At 40.9% G+C, this 19,752-nt stretch overlaps 1 protein-coding gene across 3 annotated transcripts in view; it reads right to left on the bottom strand.

Annotated features, from left to right (window-relative positions):
• The window catches only part of phkb (phosphorylase kinase, beta), a gene marked incomplete at its 5' end in the record, with an annotated part of 67,959 nt that overhangs the window by 8,629 nt on the left and 39,578 nt on the right, over positions 1–19,752 (bottom strand). For 2 of the 3 annotated variants that reach the window (XM_083697388.1, XM_083697387.1), the window contains 9 exons: positions 1,440–1,497; positions 2,292–2,373; positions 2,597–2,759; positions 2,868–2,926; positions 3,767–3,857; positions 4,265–4,347; positions 4,767–4,871; positions 5,912–5,995; positions 16,071–16,164. In XM_083697388.1, coding sequence (XP_083553514.1) covers positions 1,440–1,497; positions 2,292–2,373; positions 2,597–2,759; positions 2,868–2,926; positions 3,767–3,857; positions 4,265–4,347; positions 4,767–4,871; positions 5,912–5,995; positions 16,071–16,164 — 819 coding nt within the window. Of the gene's footprint in view, positions 1–1,060; positions 1,152–1,439; positions 1,498–2,291; positions 2,374–2,596; positions 2,760–2,867; positions 2,927–3,766; positions 3,858–4,264; positions 4,348–4,766; positions 4,872–5,911; positions 5,996–16,070; positions 16,165–19,752 lie in introns of all 3 variants that reach the window. The other variant, XM_083697389.1, reaches the window with a different exon arrangement.

The following is a 19,752-nucleotide window of genomic DNA, read 5'->3' as shown; positions in this document are numbered from 1 at the left end:
GATCCCACCTTTGTGAATTCAGCTCTCGCACTTGCCATTGTTTCCCCAGCTCAGGCAATTAATTGCGGAAATATTTTAATGTTCACTTATTCATGATTGCATTATTCACAAGAATGACTGTACAATGCGTATTCTCCTGACTGCTGAATTCCTATGAGGAAGCGACAGACATTGGCTGTGGTTACATTATTACATGGCAGCACACATTGAGCTGCTTAGCTATACATTCAGCCTTGAAAACAATCTTGCAGAAGCAGATGGAGAACATGCGAAGCCCACCCATATTCTGTTCACTAAACAACCCTCACAATGGTGTAGTAGTAGGCCTATTTTGGTAAGGTCAGTAAGGCATGGCAAATGTGTTTTTGGGGGAAGATTTAATGGGTGCTAGAACGATTGTTTATAGTGTTTTGGATATTGCTGATCAATAACTGAGTGTACAGTAGGCCTGACTTTAGAAGTTGGCCGCCGGCCGGTGTGACGCTGTCTCAGGAGTACCACGACAGCATATACTATCTATACTATACTACTATTGGCACACCAGACCTGGGTCAATACATTCAAATATTTGAGCTGAGTTTTATCTACGTAGTTTACATTGTCCCAATGCAATGGAGTGCGAGCTCCAAGCTCAAACAAGCAGACTCCACAGAGTCTTGTGGAGATTGGCCTTTAGGCTGTTCCACCCTCTGATTCCCAGGTCCTTCTTCAATTATGTAAACATTCTCAAAGGTGAGTGACATTCACTCTCACAATAAACACATTGTCCAGTCAATCGACTCAAACCTAGCAACGACACAAGCGATGACAACAGATAGCTCTACGACCAGGATAGGATCAAGTGCAGATAGCAGCTTTCTGCGGTTCACTATTAGCTTGAGCCACCTGAGAGAGCAAATGGAATGATGCTACAGATACGAGAAGAGTGCATGAGTGAAGCACCAGGCTTATACGGTTAATGGAAAAAAAACACTGTGCATTCCAGTCCACGGTCCCTGGTTAGCTAGCTGTAGCTGAGTCTACACATGCAGAGCCTGAGGGCCACTCTGCCCCGCATTACCTGCTTGCCATGGACCACCAGGGTGGTGATATGGGGGGCTATAGAACTTGCAAACCTCTTGATAATGGTCGCAGTGATACGCACCACCATCCTACACCCATATTGAGTGTTTTTTTTGGGGGGGATATTCAGTGGTTGAGAGAAATGTTTTCATTTTGAAAGAGACAAACACAAGAAAACAGGTAAAGAGCAGGAGAAAGTGTTATTTAAACCTTGAAACTACAGTATAGTATGAACTGAATGGTAATAAATGTAAGGTTCTTCATTGAGGTGAAACATTGATTTCACATACAGTATATTATGTAGAATATAAATGAGCAGATAAAAAGTAGTGTTGGAATGAGGTGTGGGGTGGAATCAAACGTCTCCAGAGTCTGACCAAAGCTTCCTGCTTCCAGCTCTTCTGTAGATCCTCTCCAGCTCATCAATCAGGTTCTCTGGAAACACATTGTCATCATCAGCATCATCACCATCATCATGCTGATGCCATCAATGCGGTATTACTCAAGGGTGAAAGAGTGAACTGAATCTGTCTTCCAAAGGAAAAATGTGGAGTAGCTTACGACATCCAAAGAAACGTATGAACAGAAAAGACTATCATCATTTTTGGTTGTTGCAATTAACCACTTTTCATTTGGAAGAGATATTCTGTTTACAGTTAGAAGAACGTCTTATCAGAATAATCCATGGAGTCACACTAATTAGCTATAATAACAGTTTAGTCAGTTAAACAGAATCTATCAGATGATTGTGTCTGAAAAATAGCTGTCAAGACACTGCTAGCCTTGTTCTGTTGACACAGGCTGTGCTTGGCCAAACTGATCAGTGAGCTGCCTATGGGCATGGATGAAATGACCCCATTTGTTTGTTTTATCATTTCTAATACAGAAGAGCTGCTGATCCAGACACAATCACTTAGCCATGGGGTGCTAACTGGATTAGGCTGGGGACATTTCATTTACACAGAGAGCTTTACTGCAGTGATGCACTGATTCCCAGCCTTGGGCTAGCTGGCATTGTCTGGCCCTGCTGCAGTATTAACATTGCCCTCCCTCTAACACTCTGATCTGGGTTTGGTGTCATAATGTTAGCCAGTGGAAACTTACAGTACCATAACTCTGAAGGGAGTTCAGATAAGATGCTCGCATAAAGTGTATGACATGCATACATTTGGGACATCATATGACAAATTCAATTGATAGTTTTTGTATGTGTGTGTGTGTGTGCCTACCATCTTTAGCAAAGAAGTCAGGACCCTCTTTCTTCAGGAGAATGCTGGCAAGCTGGGCTTGACTGGCAAGGCAGTCGCAGTCCTAAGCAAGACAAAAACACAGGTAGAGCTAGGTCACACACACACACACACACACACACACACACACACACACACACACACACACACACACACACACACACACACACACACACACACACACACACACACACACACACACACACACACACACACACACACACACACACACACACACACACACACCTGCCCCTACTCCCCACACACACATACTCCCCTGGACTCACATAGAACTTGTGCATGATTTCATTGGTGGTTTTGTGCTGCCACTCGTCTATGTCTATCTCAGGCTGCTGCTCCAGGTCCGAGGCGTTGGGTGTGCTCATCTGTCTCTTCACTTTGGAGTGCTTGGGCATCTCCAGCTCCTCAAAGCTCTTAAACTCTGAGATTCTACCACAGGGGAAGGGACAGCAGCATTCAAGGTAAAAGTTAGATACTACACAATGATGGCTCTAGATGGATTACCCCAAACACAAAATGGTGGAAACAGATTCTTACTCTGCTTCGTTTACACGCAGGAAGTCCAACTGCTCCACAACAGCTCCTGATATCAGGGTCTGTAAATAGCATCAACAGTCACATCAATGAATCTAGTACTACAACTCTGACTGCAGTAAGGTAACATTTTTGTCATGCTTTTTTCAATTAACATTTAATTTTTTCAATTAACATTTTTTTTAAATTTATTTTATTTCTTTCCTATTTTTCCCATGCCTTTCAGCCATAAGGTAAATGTGACAAAACTATTGCTACAACACTGTGTTACACCAAGCACCAAGTAAATTAGCAATCTTCTAACAAGAACACATGAAATGAAACACATTTCAGAAATATGCTGCCTGGCGGTGAAGTTACATCCGCTCTGCAGCCATTGTACTGACATTGCAGTGACAGTTGTTTGGACAATGTTACAGTGCAATGTTTCAAGCATCAGAACTACATAGAGGATATATGGAGAGTACGATACTGTACAGATTACAAGAAAAAGTCCAACTGGAGGCACATCCGTTACATGTGCAAAGGACAAGACTGTTCCCATAACAATGAGCTCATAAAAGCGAGGGACAGGCTGTTTTTCTGCTCCTAGAGTAAAGTGTGAGGTGAATAGTAAACATTCCTCTCTTGAAATGTTATATCAAAATGAACTCTCCGGAGACACTGAGAATCATTGAAACCTAAGTACTGCAAAGGTTTTGCAAAACTGCTACTCTCGGTGCAGAATTCTATGAAGAGTTTGTAAAGATATAGTACAGTTTCTTTTTTCGAAAGATGACAATGCAAGCAATGGTATTCATAGCTGTCTTTGGCAAATGCTACACTACTCGATTGCAATAGATATAAACCGTTCAGTCTCAAAAAAGTGTAAGAAAACTTGAACAGGTAGGAGTGATCAGAACCTGAAGTCTGTCAACGTGGACCTTCACCCCACCGATGTTCCCCTTCTTGAAGGATGCCAGCATGTCCAGGACTGGGTTAAAACGACTCCCCCTGTTGGAGAGAATAAGCAATGGCAATTATATTGTAACTATTTTAAATTTGCAGTCTGTAGGATTTCCTACTGCACATTGGTCTTTTCAATTAATGATATACAGTAAACCCTTTGAAGATGATGACTTATAGACTGGGGAAAGAAATTACAGTTAGGCTTTAAAATGCCCCACTGTGAACATATAAGCAATTATGATACATTTACAAGGTGGTCTTTGGAAAATGATCAATACTACTCTGATCAGCATACCAGCAATGTTAAAGTGATATAAATGAGCGTCATTAAACTCTTATCAGTACACTCTTATACAAGCATACCTCTCCTATCCAATACAATGTACAATGTTTTAAAGCAGCAATACTTCAATAAATGGACAATAAAATAGCAAAACCCCTGTGGATCTTACCTGATGTTGTCCTCTCTGATGAGGACTAGGAAGAGTGGACGTCCTTTCATTTTCCAGCACTGCTTGATGAACTGCAAGGCATTCTACATACAAGAATATGCAACAAGTTAAACTTAACATGGCACAACCAATCAGGTCTCAGGATTCCTGAGTGAGGACAGAGATTGAACATTGGATATCACCAACTGGATATGAGGGGCTGAGTGTGCCAGTCCCAGAATAAGGACTCAGTGAGATAAATGTTTTTGTCTCTTTTTGGCTGATGTTGTTGACTTGTTTTAGGGTTAGGGTTAGGGTTAGGGTTTTGTGATTGGTCTTACTTTATAATTGTAGGAATCACAGGTTGGCACTTTTACAATGAACAAGTAATAATTGCTCTCATAATAAAAAGATAAATTGCACACCAAATCAAAAAGAGTGAGGCAAAAGTGAGTCAATAAAAAAGCGTATAGAGAAAATAACTTGTGAACAGCAGTACAAGAGCGAGTTCACCCCAGCTCACCTTGATGTCATCAATCAGTAGCATGACATCCTGGGACAAATAGAAGTCGCTGAGATCAAAGACGATAGGGTAGCACACCACCGTCTTGCCCAGGATCCGATAAATCTGTGGGGAGGAGAGCACACACAGACACAGTCCATTATCTGAGCCTGACGAACCAAGATGGATGGCTGGGAGGTAGCTACATATACAGTACATTACCCTGGACATGACATAAAACAACCCATCGATCCTGCGAGGAGAACACACATAACCAGCTACACAGGCACGGTGTTTTGCTCTTGAGAACACACACTTGCTAAAACTAACCCCCCTCTATAAATACAGACAAATGCACAAATATGCATAAATAGGCACACACACTGCACATGCACACACACACACAAACAAACACAGATAGACACAATACACAGACAGACAGACAGACAGACAGACAGACAGACAGACAGACAGACAGACAGACAGACAGACAGACACAGATACACACATAATCATAATACCCTCTGGCAGATCAGCTTGTTCCATCAAAGCAAATAAATGTTCCATTCAAATATTGTCTTTGTAATAAGTTTGGACCAATGATTGATTTATATTGGTAATGTTGCTTTGGATTGAGGACGCAATTCAGCTGCGTAAACGTCTTTTGTCCGGTCATGACCTTCACCATGGACAAATGGAAGAAGTACGGTGCCAGCAAAAACAGAAGCGTACAATACCAAAATGCACAAAGTAATAGAACAAGAAACATTTTCATCATGCATAAACATTTCTTTGAAGCAGTGCTTTGATACAACTTTGAGGACAAGATGGTAACACATTTGTATATTGCCCTACATACTGTATGGTTTATGGACCCTAACCACCTACCAAAAAACGGTTCAATAACCCAAACCTTAATCATAACCCTAATCCTAACCTTTGTGAATAGTTGCATGCTCAAACTATCAACAAACTATCGACAGATGACATTCCAGACAAAGTGGGATCAACAAGGTGCATATTCATGCATATCATATCTCAGTGCATATTCAGTCATTGAGCAGTAGTTGCAGACTAAGACATGGCGGTTTATGCTAATCACTGAGTAGGAGGTGGTGGTGTGCTGTCCATGACCTTTTACCACTGAGGAGGTGGTGAACACTCACCTTACAAGTCCCGATACACCCCACAGGCCTCTCAGGACGCCCACTCAACCCCAGTTTCTTGTTGATGGCCAGGAAGCGGTATGCCTGGAGGAGAAGCACACGCGCGCACACACACACACACACACACACACACACACACACACACACACACACACACACACACACACACACACACACACACACACACACACTTCAAATCTTACAACAGTTTATTATGAGAGAGATCATAATCGGAGCTCAGCCATTTAAAATGCCAGGCAGGAAAGTCAAAGTTGTCTATTTTCATGGCACAGCTGTAGATCAATCATCCTTATTTTCCCTTTTGATGGAGTGTCTCTCCATAATCTATAATCACCTACCTTTAAAGTTATGAAATTACCTCCCCTTATGAGATATGTTGGTATTTGTGTGCATATTGGTTTCACCCTTGAGAAATTACACCACTTTTCATGCATAGTCCCCCTATTTCAGGGTGCCCAAAAGTATTGGGACAGATTTATCAAATGTCCAAAATAAGCATTCATGTTACGTATTTGGTCGACAATCCTTTGCATGCAATAACTGCCTGAAGTCTGGGACCCATTGACCTCACCAGACACTGGGTTATCTTTTCTTGGTGATGCTCTGCCAGGCCTGTACTGCAGCCATCTTCAGTTATTGTGCTGATTGTTTTGAGGTATTTTTGCCTAAAATCTTATCATCAGGAAATTAAATGTTCAATTGGTTGACTTGGCCAGTCAAGAACTTTCCACTTTTTCTGACAAATTCCCTAGTTGCTCCAACCAGATGCTGGGTCAATCTTCTCTGGTGATGCTCTGTCAGGCCTGTACTGCAGCAATCATCTTTTCTTTTTTGGTTTTGAAGTATTTGTTTGCCTAAAATCTTATCATCAGGAAATTAAATGCATGTTCATTTGGATTTAAATCTGAAGATTGACTTGGCCAGTCAAGACCTTTCCACTTTTTGGCTCTGAAAAACTCCCTAGTTGCTATGGCAGTATGTTTTGGGTCATTGTCTTACTGTATGATGAAGCACCATCCAATGAATTTGGAGGCATTTGCTTGCACTCGAGCAGACAAACACTTCAAAATACATTCTGTTGCTGCCATCAGCAGTTACAATCATCAATTAAGAACTTAGTAAGTTCTGCCCAAACCTAATACCCCCTGCACCATGTTTCACAGATGAGGTGGTATGCTGTAAATCTTGGGCAGATCCTTTTTTCTCCAAACTTTCCTCTTGCAATCACTCTGGTACATGATCATATTCATCTTATCTTGACAAGACATTTTTCAAGACCTCTGCAGGCTTTTTAGGTACTTTTATGTTATAATTTGTATTTGCACCTTGCAGTGAAGTGCTGGTGAAGTATTCGGCAGATAGTAGTCTCTGACACATTGACGCCTACTTCCCGGAAGGACAGTGAGGGACAGATTTTTGGGAGGTTTTATTCATTATGTTGAGCATTCTTCGGTCATCCACTGTGGATGTCTTCCTTGGCCTACCAGCCCGTTTGCGATTGTTGAGCTCACCAGTGCTTTTTTTCTTCATACCTCTTTGGTCCTCATGTTGCCACCAATAGGAAACTCCAGAGGCAAATGCAAAGCCGAGAATCAACTAGACTTTGACAGCTCTCTCAAAAAGGATGTGACGGAACACACCTGACTGACCAGAAACACCTGTCAAGCCAATTGTCACATTACTTTTGGGTACCCTAAAATAGGGGGACTATGCATAAAAAGTGTTGCATTTTCTGAATGGTGAAACAAATATGTACACAAATACCATCAAATAAAAGCTGATAATCTCTACTTTAACCTTATGGTAACTGTTCAATTTAAAATCCAAACTTCTGGAGTGTAGAAGTTGAAAAAATGCTTCACTGTCCCATTACTTATGCAGGGCACTCTATGTCGTGCTGTTTAAGCAGGACCATAGCACACAATATTAGATTGAGGTTATTTAATCTTTAATTTGTTAGTGTATATAGTTGGCAACACATAGATAGTCATCTAACTATAGGTATTGCATCAAGTACTGACTGTTGAGACTGTCACGAAGTACAGTAGCTTCTGTAACTCAGTTTGTTTGGGCTCTGGCAGCTCTACCCCACTGCTTCCTGTGTTCCACCCACTTCGGTTAGATTTTACATTAAGGTATTTCATTAAACTAATAGTTAACTGTCTAGAAACGGTCAAGAAATCTGTAATTATAAACACTAAACAACACCTTTATGAAGTATCCTGTATGTACAGTATGTAAAGTGTTACCCCCACTTCCACATGCTGCTACCCCCCTGCCAGAAATGAATGAGTATAATGGATATGAATGGTATGGTATTTCTTAAGGTCTTAGGGTGTCTTCGCCGTATCACTAGGTTACTGAAAATGAGGTTTTGAGGTCTGCCTACAGCCAGAAAATAGCAGTACCAACCTGTTTGCTGTAACAACCTGTTCCTTGATGAGGAAGATTGCTGGCAATTCACAATGCAACACAGCAGATAAGAGGGAGGGACTGGACATTGATTTTACAGTAATGCTGGATCCATACATTGAGCTCTGCAGAGAGGCCCACACACTGCAGTCCTTCTGTGTTGAATGCCGTGTGTCATACCGTACCAGGGGAGGGATGCACATGACGCACACACACGCACGCAAATTCACCAAGCCAGGCTGTAAATGCCAATCAATTCCTCCCCACCCAATCAATCCTATCAGCATCTCAGGATCAATAGCACCACAGACTCAAGTGGTACACTGCAGGGAATATGGCTCTCTAGCTCTATACGTAACATTCAGGTCTATCTCACCCCAGAGCAATATCTACATACGACCACTTGATGGAGCTCTGCCACTCCTGTCTGTATATTCTTTCCATCTCAAAATGCACTTGAAATTAACCAAAATGAATTTACATAGAAAGAAAGTGCAAGAGAGCCACAATAAGAGAATCAAGCAATTAACAGATTATTATGGTAATAGAAAAAAAAAAGCTGAGTTCACAAAAAAAGGAGAAACATTCATTTGGAATAAAGTGGCATAACAAATTCTGGAGCCCCCTGGCCACGAGGCCTGTTTGGGGAGAGAGGTGTTGTATGGACCACGGCACCCTGCCTGCAGAATACCAATGAGCACAACACAACTACAGCTGTCATCTCAAAGCCCTCCATTTAGACTGAAGTCAAACAAAAGTTAGCTCTTTTAAACTGAGATTTATACAATACAAACGATCAAAACAGCTAGCAAGACTCAAAATGTATCATTTGGTTGTGCGAGATCATAGTTCTAATACATTACAGCATATTTAGTCTAACTAAATCGGATGAGATTCTGGGTTCCGAGATAACAGCATAATGCTGTATAATGCTTAGTATCCTCGAGTCTTCATCAATCAGAAATCTGCTCTCATGCTCACTGAGAGATTGGTTTAGAAGAGTGTCGGCAGGAAGGCGTTGCAGACACACAGAGGCAAATGGATGCTATTTTGGCTGAGCGGTTGCTGTTGCCACCTGGGTGGAGATAAATAACATGCTGCTGGACGTAATTGGTGCTCTCCTGGCATCAAGCAGCTGTTGTAAACACAATCAAACGTTACAGAGAGAGATGAGGCGAGCAAATGCAGCCCCGGACTGGTAGTGATGGCCCCTACATAAACACATTCACAGAGCATGGGATTTAATATTCAACATGTTGCTCGTCCTGGCTTGTGACACCCCGCTTCATCGCAGCAAGTACTGACAGGAAGGGAGAGTAGAGTAGGCCTAACCGCCATGGACACACGCGCACGCATATAGTGTACATACACACACACACACACACACACACACACACACACACACACACACACACACACACACACACACACACACACACACACACACACACACACACACACACACACACACACACACACACACACACACACACCACATCACCTATCTGATAGGATAAGAGCTGGTCTAAGATGTAAGGGATAGGGTGGGGACGCCTCAACTCTTTGAGTTGAGATATGAGTTTCCTTTATTAAAAAGGCATTGAGTTTTTCTATAACTTATTTCCAAATAAAATACACCTATTACAGTACAGCAGCAATCATAGTGGGGGTTAGAGAGTGTGGGCCAAAGATCACTATTACGGAAAAAAATATAATTTTAATTATTCTACATACAGTATAGGCTGACTGTAGTGTGGTATGGACATCCCACTGGACTGGAAGCATCTAATGCTGGTTGACTGATCAATCACGTTGAACAATCTACAGACTCTACTCTGACTGATTGACCAGCCAAGACGGATATCTTAATGACACAATGGATTTAGAACTGACAGGTCAGATGAATTGACTGACCATGCTTGGTTGACATATTGACAGATTGGCATTGGACACATGCTGTAGTAGGTAATTGATTGATTAGTTGATTGCAGACCGTGGTCAAAAACCTATGTCAAATACGTGCTTGAATTTGGTTTCTAATACGCTTTTCAGACTACTGTGCTGACCATCTTCTTTGCAGTGAGCACGGCACATAATAGGGTCAGTCTGTTCTTTTTTCACATATTGCTTATCTAAGCTGGCACCATATACAGTGCTGCTTGAAAGTAATAATAAAAAGCTTTTATTTATATAGCATCTTTCATACATAAGAATGCAGCTAAAAGTGCTGTACAATACTGCGCAAAAGAAAGAAAAAGGAACTGATTAAAAAAACGAGAACAACCAACACATCAGCAAAGTGCTGTACAATACGGTGCAAAGGCAGACTATAACATAACTATGACATAATTAATCAATACAATAAAAGCAGCATCACTCAATCTAGTTGCATAGATAGTTGATCAATACAATAAAATTAGCATAGATAAAATGCTAATTGAAAGCTAAATTGAAGAGAGAGGTTTTTAACTGGTGCTTAAAGATGTTTCCTGAGCTTGCTTCCCTGATTTCTTGAGGTACTATATTCCACAGTTTAGGGGCATAGTTAATAAATGCTGCATCACCAACTTTCTTTTGGGTTTTGATAGTAACCTTCAATAAGCCAGCAGCAGAGGACCTGAGTGCTCTTGAGGGCGTATAGATTGTCAGCGAATCAGTAAGGTAGGATGGTCCCAGCCCATTTAGTGCTTTAAATATGAGTAGGACTTTGAAGTAAATTCTAAACGATACAGGGAGCCAGTGCAGAGCAGTTAAGACTGGAGTGATATGCTCTCTCTTCTTAGTTTTTGTCAGTAGCCGAGCAGCAGAGTTTTGAATTAGTTGGAGCCTGTCTATAGATTTATTGGGGAGGCCAGTCAAAAATGCATTACAGTAGTCAAGTCTACTTGAAATAAAACCATGAATCAGTTTTTCACCATCCCGCTGAGTTAAAAACGGACGCACCTTGGCAATGTTTCTCAGATGAAAAAAGGCTGTGTCGGTCACCTTGCTAATGTGGGAATTAAAACTCAGGTCAGAGTCTAAGATACACCAAGACTTGTAACCTCTGACTTAATCAAGGGAGTTAGATTCCCAAGGCTGTTTAAAAGCATAGTCCATTTGTCTTTGGGGCCAAGTAAGAGTATTTCAGTTTTCGTGTAGGAAGGAGTTAATTTGATTATAAACCACCTTTTTGAGGATCTTGCTAATAAAAGGGAGATTGGATATTGGTCTATAATTAGTTAGAGTCTAACTATCTAAATTTGATTTCTTCAGCAATGGTTTCACAACAGCTGTTTTAAAAGCATCTGGAAAAAAGCCTGACTCTAGAGATGAGTTGATGATTGTCAAGGCAGGGTTTGCAACACTGTCAAAGACTCACTTAAAGAATGTAGTGTGAACAGGGTCAAGACGAGAGGTGGACGAGTTGCTCTCGGCTGCAGTTTTGTAAAGTTCTGCTGCAGAAATGCTCGTGAATTCATCCATTATCACATGCTTATTATGCGTTTTATTATAAGGGTCACCAGTGTCAATAGTCCCACCCCTAATGGTTATGATTTTATCTTTGAAGAATTTGGCAAACTCCTCACATTTCGAAGCAGAGGCTTGTGAGAGAAAGTCAGTAGAAGGGGCAGGATTTAGCAGCTGGTTAATAGTTGAAAACAATGCCAGCATTGTTACTAATCACCTTAGAGGAATGTGTTTTTCTTGCTGCGTCTACTGCCTTATTATAGTCAGCTATTGCTTTCTTATAAATGCCACAGTGAACCTGTAATTTGCTTTTTCTCCACTGCCTTTCTGCCAACCTGCACCTTCTCTTAAGCTCTTTAACAGAGTTGTTTAACCATGGAGATGTTTTCTCACGTGACCTCTTTTTAACCTTTAGTAGAGCCACACTGTTTAGAGCACTAGACATGATATTGCTAAAGGCGTCCACCATTTCATTAAGTGAATAGGTTTGAATACAGGGATGAAAAGAACTTATGATTTTTGTGAATTTATGTTCCACCGAATCATCTAGAAATCGCTTTCGCACTATAATTTCCTTTGTTTTCCTTGGCAGAACCAAAGTGGCATAAAAAAACACGCAGAAATGGTCAGAGATAGGGATGTTAGACACTAAAAGATTTACGATGTGCAGCCCTCGTGACAGCACCAAATCTAGCGAGTTACCATGTAGGTTGAGTGACATGTTGAATTAGCTCAAAGCTGTCAAGCCTAAAAATTCTATAGTTTTTATCTCCATTTAAAATTATCCTGTTATATCTAGTGAATAGATACTAGTTCAGTGAAATCCGATAAAAATAGTGATAGTTGCTTTGGTGGCCTATATAGAGTAATGATAAGTACTGTAATTTCAGCCTTGAGTTCAAAAGCAAGATAGTCAAAGGAAGAGAAATTGCCTAAATTGATCAGTACAAGTGAACTGGTTTGAGTATAAGACAGCAATTCCACCTCCTCTTTTGTCATGTCTAACTGACTGACAGAAATTGTAATTTGGAGGGCATGTCTCAATTAAAGTTGCTACACCATCATTGGTAAGCCAGGTCTCAGTTAAAAACATAAAATGCAGCTTTTTCTCAGATATAAAATCATTAATAAAAAAACGGTTATTTGTTAGAGATCTGACATTTAGCAAAGCCATATTGATTGTGTCAGATTCAGTGATTTTGTTTGATGGCAGGTGAGTTTTAACTGTCTCTATAGTGATAACATTGTTCTGATTTCTGGCCTGGACTGGCTGGATTTTAAGATCTTCAGGTCTGACTATACACCAGACTGGGATGGTGTATTGTGATGAGGGTGAAAAGTCAGTGAGTTCCCCATCTTATTCTGTGGCTAAACATGGATAGGACCTCTGTAACAGCAGGGACCCTGCCCATATCAGTTGTTTACCCTGAGGGGTGATGGTTGAGGGGGTCGGCAGAGGAGGTTTGGGTTCTGGGCCATGTTTGGTTGGGCAGTGATTAGTCTTGGGGGGCTGGGGGGAGAGGGGGGGGTACGTCGTGGTGGGGACATAGGGAGTTGGGCAGTGATTAGCCTTGCCTTGGTGGCTAGCTGTCGGGGGGTCATGGATTTAATGGCCATAGTGACATGTGTTTCCATATCAGCAGTTAGATTCAGATGTGAGGAGTGTCTTTGTTCCTTCAGTCCTCAGTGTCCTCCACACTGTTGGCTAGCAGGCTGGAATCTAGGTGGGGGTGAACTGTGGACAGTAGTTGTTGACTGGTTGGAGTTTATTATGTCCCTTTCCTCTGGTTCCATTTTGTTCAAGCTGTCTTTATCAGCTTGGGTGTCCTTCACATCCAGAGCTGATATGCTCTCAGATTTTTCACTTATCGTCTCAGTAGACATTTGAACAGCATACAATATATTTGTTCAAAGTATCTTGTCTCCTAGTCTGCTTGTTCGAAAACCATCTGCTTGAAAACAGTGTTTTTGTTCCCAGAATAAGTTAAAATTGTCAATAAAGTTCAGACCATGGGTAGTGCATGCTGACGACAGCCAGGGGTTTAGGCTCAAGAGCCTAGAGAAACCTTCACCTCCTTTTCCCAGAGTTGGTATTGGGCCAGAGATAAACACTTTTTGGGGCAGTTTGTTTGCTGAATTTAGCAGTTTGGTGAAATGCTCCTTGAATAGCTCAGAGCCCTATTCCCTTCTTGCAGATGTGTCATTTGTTCCAACATGTAAGATGACAGTTTTAGCACTCTGGTGGCTCTGTAGTGTTTCAGGCAGTTTATCAATTGTTTCACGTACCGTAGCACTGGGAATGCAGAGGGTTTTCATCATCCTACTTTTGACGTCTTTTATTGTGAGATCACCCACTAGGAGCAGGCTCGATGGTTGGGCTATGTTGGCCTGTGTGGGCTTCGCATTATCCTTGGTCAAACTAGCATTAGCATTTGATCTGGTCTTTAGTCTGTCTTTGCGTGTTCTAGTCTGTAACTGATCTGACTCACATATGCTCATTAGCGGTTCATATTTGTTGTCGAACCTAACTGTCAGAGATGTGAAAGTATGTGAACCCCTTGTGCAATGATAGATTTTTTTTTGTTTTTACCATGAAATCTTTATTTAATCAGAACCAGTCTTTTGTATCTGACATAACAGGTTTATATTTACCAATTCCATATGTTGGTTTAGAGGAAATCATGCATGTAGTAGAAACACTAAATTATAAAGAAATTAGTGCAGGTGCAAAAATAAGTGAACCCCAAGTTGCATTGGTTAAATCAAGTAGGTAAGGAGAATCAGGTGGGTAAATAATTGGGTACCAAATGAACCAATCAATCAAAGGAGAGTTCTTTAGGAAAGAGTTTAGGCGGGACTCTGATAAATAAAGATAAGAAACCTGGTCAGTTTTGTGTTACCCATACAGGTGAATGCAAAACACACAATGCTGAGAGGAAAGGAGATCTCAGAGGACATCAGGAAGAGAGTAGTGAGAGCACATCAGTCTGGGGAAGGCTATAAAATCATCTCAACGACATTTGAGCTCCATCAGTCCACTGTGAGGCAAATAATTTACAAATGGAGAGCATTTAACATGACAGCAACTCGGCCTAGAAGTGGACACCCTTCCAAAATATCCCCAAGAGCCACAAGAAAAATAATAAATCAGGTAAAAGCCAACCCAAACATAATATCTAGAGATTTGCAGACCTCCCTTGCTGCATCTCAGATAACTGTGCATGCTTCAACAATAAGAAGAACACTGAATCGAAATGGCATTCATGGAAGATGGGAGGGTTGCTAGGAAGAAGCCTCTGCTGTCAAAAAAGAACCAAACTGCCTGTCTTAACTTTGCAAGAGACCACCTAGACAAGCCTGTAGGTTTCTGGAAGTCCATTCTCTGGACAAATGAGTCAAAAATTCACCTTTTTGGTCACAATCAAAATCACTATGTTTGGCGAAAACCCAACACTGCCTACCACCAAAAGAACCTTATCCCAACAGTCAAGCGTGGTGGTGTGAATGTCAAGATCTGGGGCTGCTTTTCCTCCTCTGGACCTGGACGACTCCACATCATTAAGGGAACCATAAATTCTGAGGTATACCAGGAGATTCTTGAACAGAATGTCAAGCTATCAGTCAAGGAGCTAAAGCTGGGCTGAAAATGGGTCTTCCAACAAGACAACGACCGAAAACATTCAAGCAAATCTACCAAAGAATGGCTCAGGAGAAAGAAGATTTGTGTTTTGGATTGGCCAAGTCAAAGGTCCTAAATCCAGTTGAGATGCTGCGGCAGGACCTGAAGCGGGCAGTTCATGCCAGACACCACTTAAACCTCACTCAATTGGCTGAGTTCTGTAAGGAGGAGTGGACAAAAATCCCTCAAAACAGATGTCAGAGACTGATTAATGACAATACGAGATGTTTACTCGTACTGCTAATGGAGGTGCCACAAGCTATTGACTGAAGAGGTTCATATATTTTTGCACACATGATATCTGAGTTTTTGTTAAATAAACCACTTTCGTTAAATAAACAAATCCTTTATTTGGAATGTCTTTATTATGAATTGGGGTTTACATAAACATTTTCTAAGTTAATTTTAATATTTTATACAAAAATAATGACCATCGCTGTAGGGTTCACAAACTTTCAAGCAGCACTGTATGTTATTGGGTCAGTTCAGCTCATTTTAAGAGACCCAAGCTGTGCTGGTAAGTAACTGAGGCAGCACAGTGTGGCTCTGCTCTGGTCAGAACACTATTGTGAAAAATACATGAATCAGGTGTATTACCTTGACCAGCTCCTTCTGTGGCCAGATCTGAATGGGCTCCACTTGCTGGGGGGTCTGGGTCTGGATGCCATAGGTGTTGAGGAAGACCTGCAGTCTGGGTCAGAAAACACAGTGTTACACACCTGGTACAGGGACTGTGTATGAATAGGCTAGTGGAAAGGCCCCCACAAGTTGAGATTTCCCTACCCGAGGTAGAACAAAACACAAACATGTTTTTTCACAACTCTCAGGTCTCCCATATGCTATGAACTGGATGGTTGTATACAAATATTTTACTGCAAAAGTGGTGAAATTGGCAGATATTGTGACATACCCCATAAACTAAGTGCAGAATAAAGCCTGGCTACATGGGGAGTTGGAACACAGCTCAGCTCTAAAAGTTGGTATCCAAGTAGTTCATATATTAATGCATTGTATGTGTATATAAAGATACAACTTTATCAGAAAGTAAAAGAGAAATTTCTGTATGTGGGCACATATTTTGTGAAAAGACATTTTGGAAATGTATCCATGAAAATGTTTTACAGCATATATAGCATATATAACATAATATAATATGACAGCATGTATAACATATACAACTGTGATATGTTGTGGTTTGTTCATCAACATGGAATTCTGCCACAGCACATCAATGTCACACTTCCACAACTGGCCAACTTTTTGGAGACACACACATTTCAAATAACACAATAGACGTTTTAACCTGTGGAATTTATATTTTGAATCCAACCATCTGCCCTCAAAACCCTGTAGTATCAGGTTATTTTCTCACTTTTGAAATGAAAATCATAGACCTTCTCAGCACCGAACCTATATTATTTTCTAGTCGCTCCAACAATGCTGACACCGCAAAGAATAATTACCACCCTCGCAGCCTCAATCCATTTACACTCTGAGCTGCTGGAGCCCTTAGGCACATGTTTAATAAATACCATGAGAGATGGATTTAACTCATTGCTGAGAAACGCTCTGAATACTATTGCCCCTCTTAAGAGTAAAACATTCAGCCACAAGAAACATGCACATTGGTATATTCAAAAAACACACGCCCTTAAGCAGGCATCAAGGCACTTGAACAGAAGTGGAGCACCACCAAACTCTAACTGTTCCATCTTGCCTGAAAAGACAGTGTAGCACTGTGCAAAGTCATAACACTGCACTAAACTGTGCAAAGTCATAACATCTCTCTCAATGTACCGATGAAAATAAACTCACAATTCCTATTTGATGCAGTCACCAAACTAACTAAAAGTCACCTAGAAATAGTAAAGTATCCTCCCATTTTAGCTGTTCCAATCTCATACATTTCTTTAATGACAAAATGTACAACATTAAAGATCAAATCACTGTATCCTCCACTAAATATAATGCTACACTGATGGTACAGGTTTATGAGGCACAAAGATCACCTGAGACCCTTGATGGTCTCTCACCAATTTCTCTTGAGACATGGTCTAAATTCTGCTAAACCATCCAGCTGCATTCTGGTCCCCGTTCCTACAAAACATTTTAACCTTTAGGATCTTCTTCCAGCCCTTGGTAACTAAATCCTATCCATTATCAATGGATCTCTCACTTCCAACTCACTGAAAGTGGCAGTAACCTTGACCTTGACCCTGATGCCTAAAAAAAAACAAAAAAAACTACAGGCTTATTTCTAATTTACTGTTTTTGTCTAAAATATTGGAAAAAGTTGTTGCATAACAGCTCACTGACCTCAACTCCAATAATATTGATGAGAGCCTCCAATCTGGTTTTAGACCACTACAAAGCACAGAGACTGCCATTATCAAAGTGCTAAACTACTTTGTCCTTGTGCTCCTTGACTTGAGTGCGGTGTTTGATAAAGTTGATCACCAAATTCTATTACAGAGACTAAAGAAACGTGTGGGAATCTGTGAGTCTGCTTTGTCTCTCACTAAAATATGCCAATTTGTTCACATGGGTGATGAAATTTCAGATCACTGCACAGTACATGATGGTGTACTACAAGGCTCTGTTTTAGTACCACTGTTCACACGCTGGGCGCTCACATCCTATTAAGGCCAGGGTTGATTTTAAAGTGCTGCTCATTACTTTTAAAGCACATGGGTTGGTTCCAACCTACTTGGCTGATCTTCTTCAGCCCGAGACAATGTACATTTTTGAATCCGAATAATAATAAAGGCTACAGGAGTGCATACCATCAGTCAATCGAAAGGCTATTAGCAAATGAATACCGTAGGCTAAATCCGATGTAATGTAAATGTGCTTATTTGTCTTTACATCCAAAAGTTCATCAAATCCAACTCAAAACCTCTCTTGAATTATCCAAACGAAAAAACCTGCAATCCTGGGAAGTGAGAGTGAGATCTGTGTATTTTGTGAATTGTCTGTTCACCTGTCAACTGGAATGGAGTGAGTGCACACTGCACTTGTTTTGCGGCCGGTCAATAGCCATTGTCGAAATTGTGTAAAGACAGTAAAAGTTCAGCTGTCCTTTAATTTTGTTATAACAACTTAGCCATGTCGTTATAATGACTTAGCTATGTCTTTTTAAGAAACACTAAGGAAAACTGTACTGTGACCCTGGGAAAAACTCTCATAAACTTGAAAATTGGGCAGTCAAGGAAACAGCTTTTGTTTGGGACTCTTAATACGACATAGCTCGCAGACCATGCATGCTATATACATATATCTCGTTTTGTGTTTCTATGAAAATCGTGGAGCTAACGTAAAGTAAAAGGATAACATTCATCAAAAATCTTCCATTTTTTATATTTCCGCTTATTGTTTGTTTGTGTATAAAGGTCTATATTTCCAAAATGCATCAATATATTTACAATCAGTTTTTTACTATGTGTAGGTGAGACATCTGACTACATGTACACCAACTTTAGAAAAATCAGAGCTGGTATTATTAATCTACATTAGTTTATGTGTTCCAACACAAGCGTCCAGGCTTTATTCTGCACTTTTTTTTGTTTATAGGTGTGTCACAATATCTACCAATTTAACCACTTTCGCCATAAAATATTTGAATACAACCATCCATTTAACATATGGGAGACGTTAGAGATCTTGAAAAAAATCTGACCGGATTGGATAGGTATGGGCAAAATCATGAACATTCGACCTGGCATATCAGAGAGTAAGGTGTAGCTACTATCACCTTGTTTATACCTCTCTAAATGTGTCTAGGGCAAAGGTGCTAGGGGTGTTCCTGGACATAGCCTCTGGACATTGACTGTAGCTCAATTTATAGCAGATGCCAATTGTAGCATACGCCCAATCAATTCACAGCCCATCATTTAACAGAGCTTTCCAGTGTTAAACCTCTGCTAGTAGATCTTGTTAAAAACCACCTTAAACTGACACTGTCTTGAAGGTTTTGAGGAAGTGTGCAGCCTAAAGTGGACAGTGTTAGGGTTAACTGTTATGGATGACCACGTTCTTTAACAAACGCTGCGACAGGTTAACAGCATTAAGCTGGCCGGCCGACCCCGTTAACCTCTCCCTCTCACAAGTCCACAATTAGATAGATGAAGACGGTGCGTTGGCTAAGCACTGTAATGTGCACATCGCAATTACACCCCAGATGAGCGGGGGAGAGGGATAAAAACGACCAGCTTTATAGCCTACCCACACATAAGCACAGCGTTTCCCGCTGGGACCATATATACTGAAAAATGTATGCACT

The sequence above is a fragment of the Argentina silus genome, assembly GCF_951799395.1.
Source record: "Argentina silus genome assembly, chromosome: 2".
NCBI lineage: Eukaryota > Metazoa > Chordata > Actinopteri > Argentiniformes > Argentinidae > Argentina > Argentina silus.
This window is presented reverse-complemented; position numbering and strand designations above follow the sequence as displayed.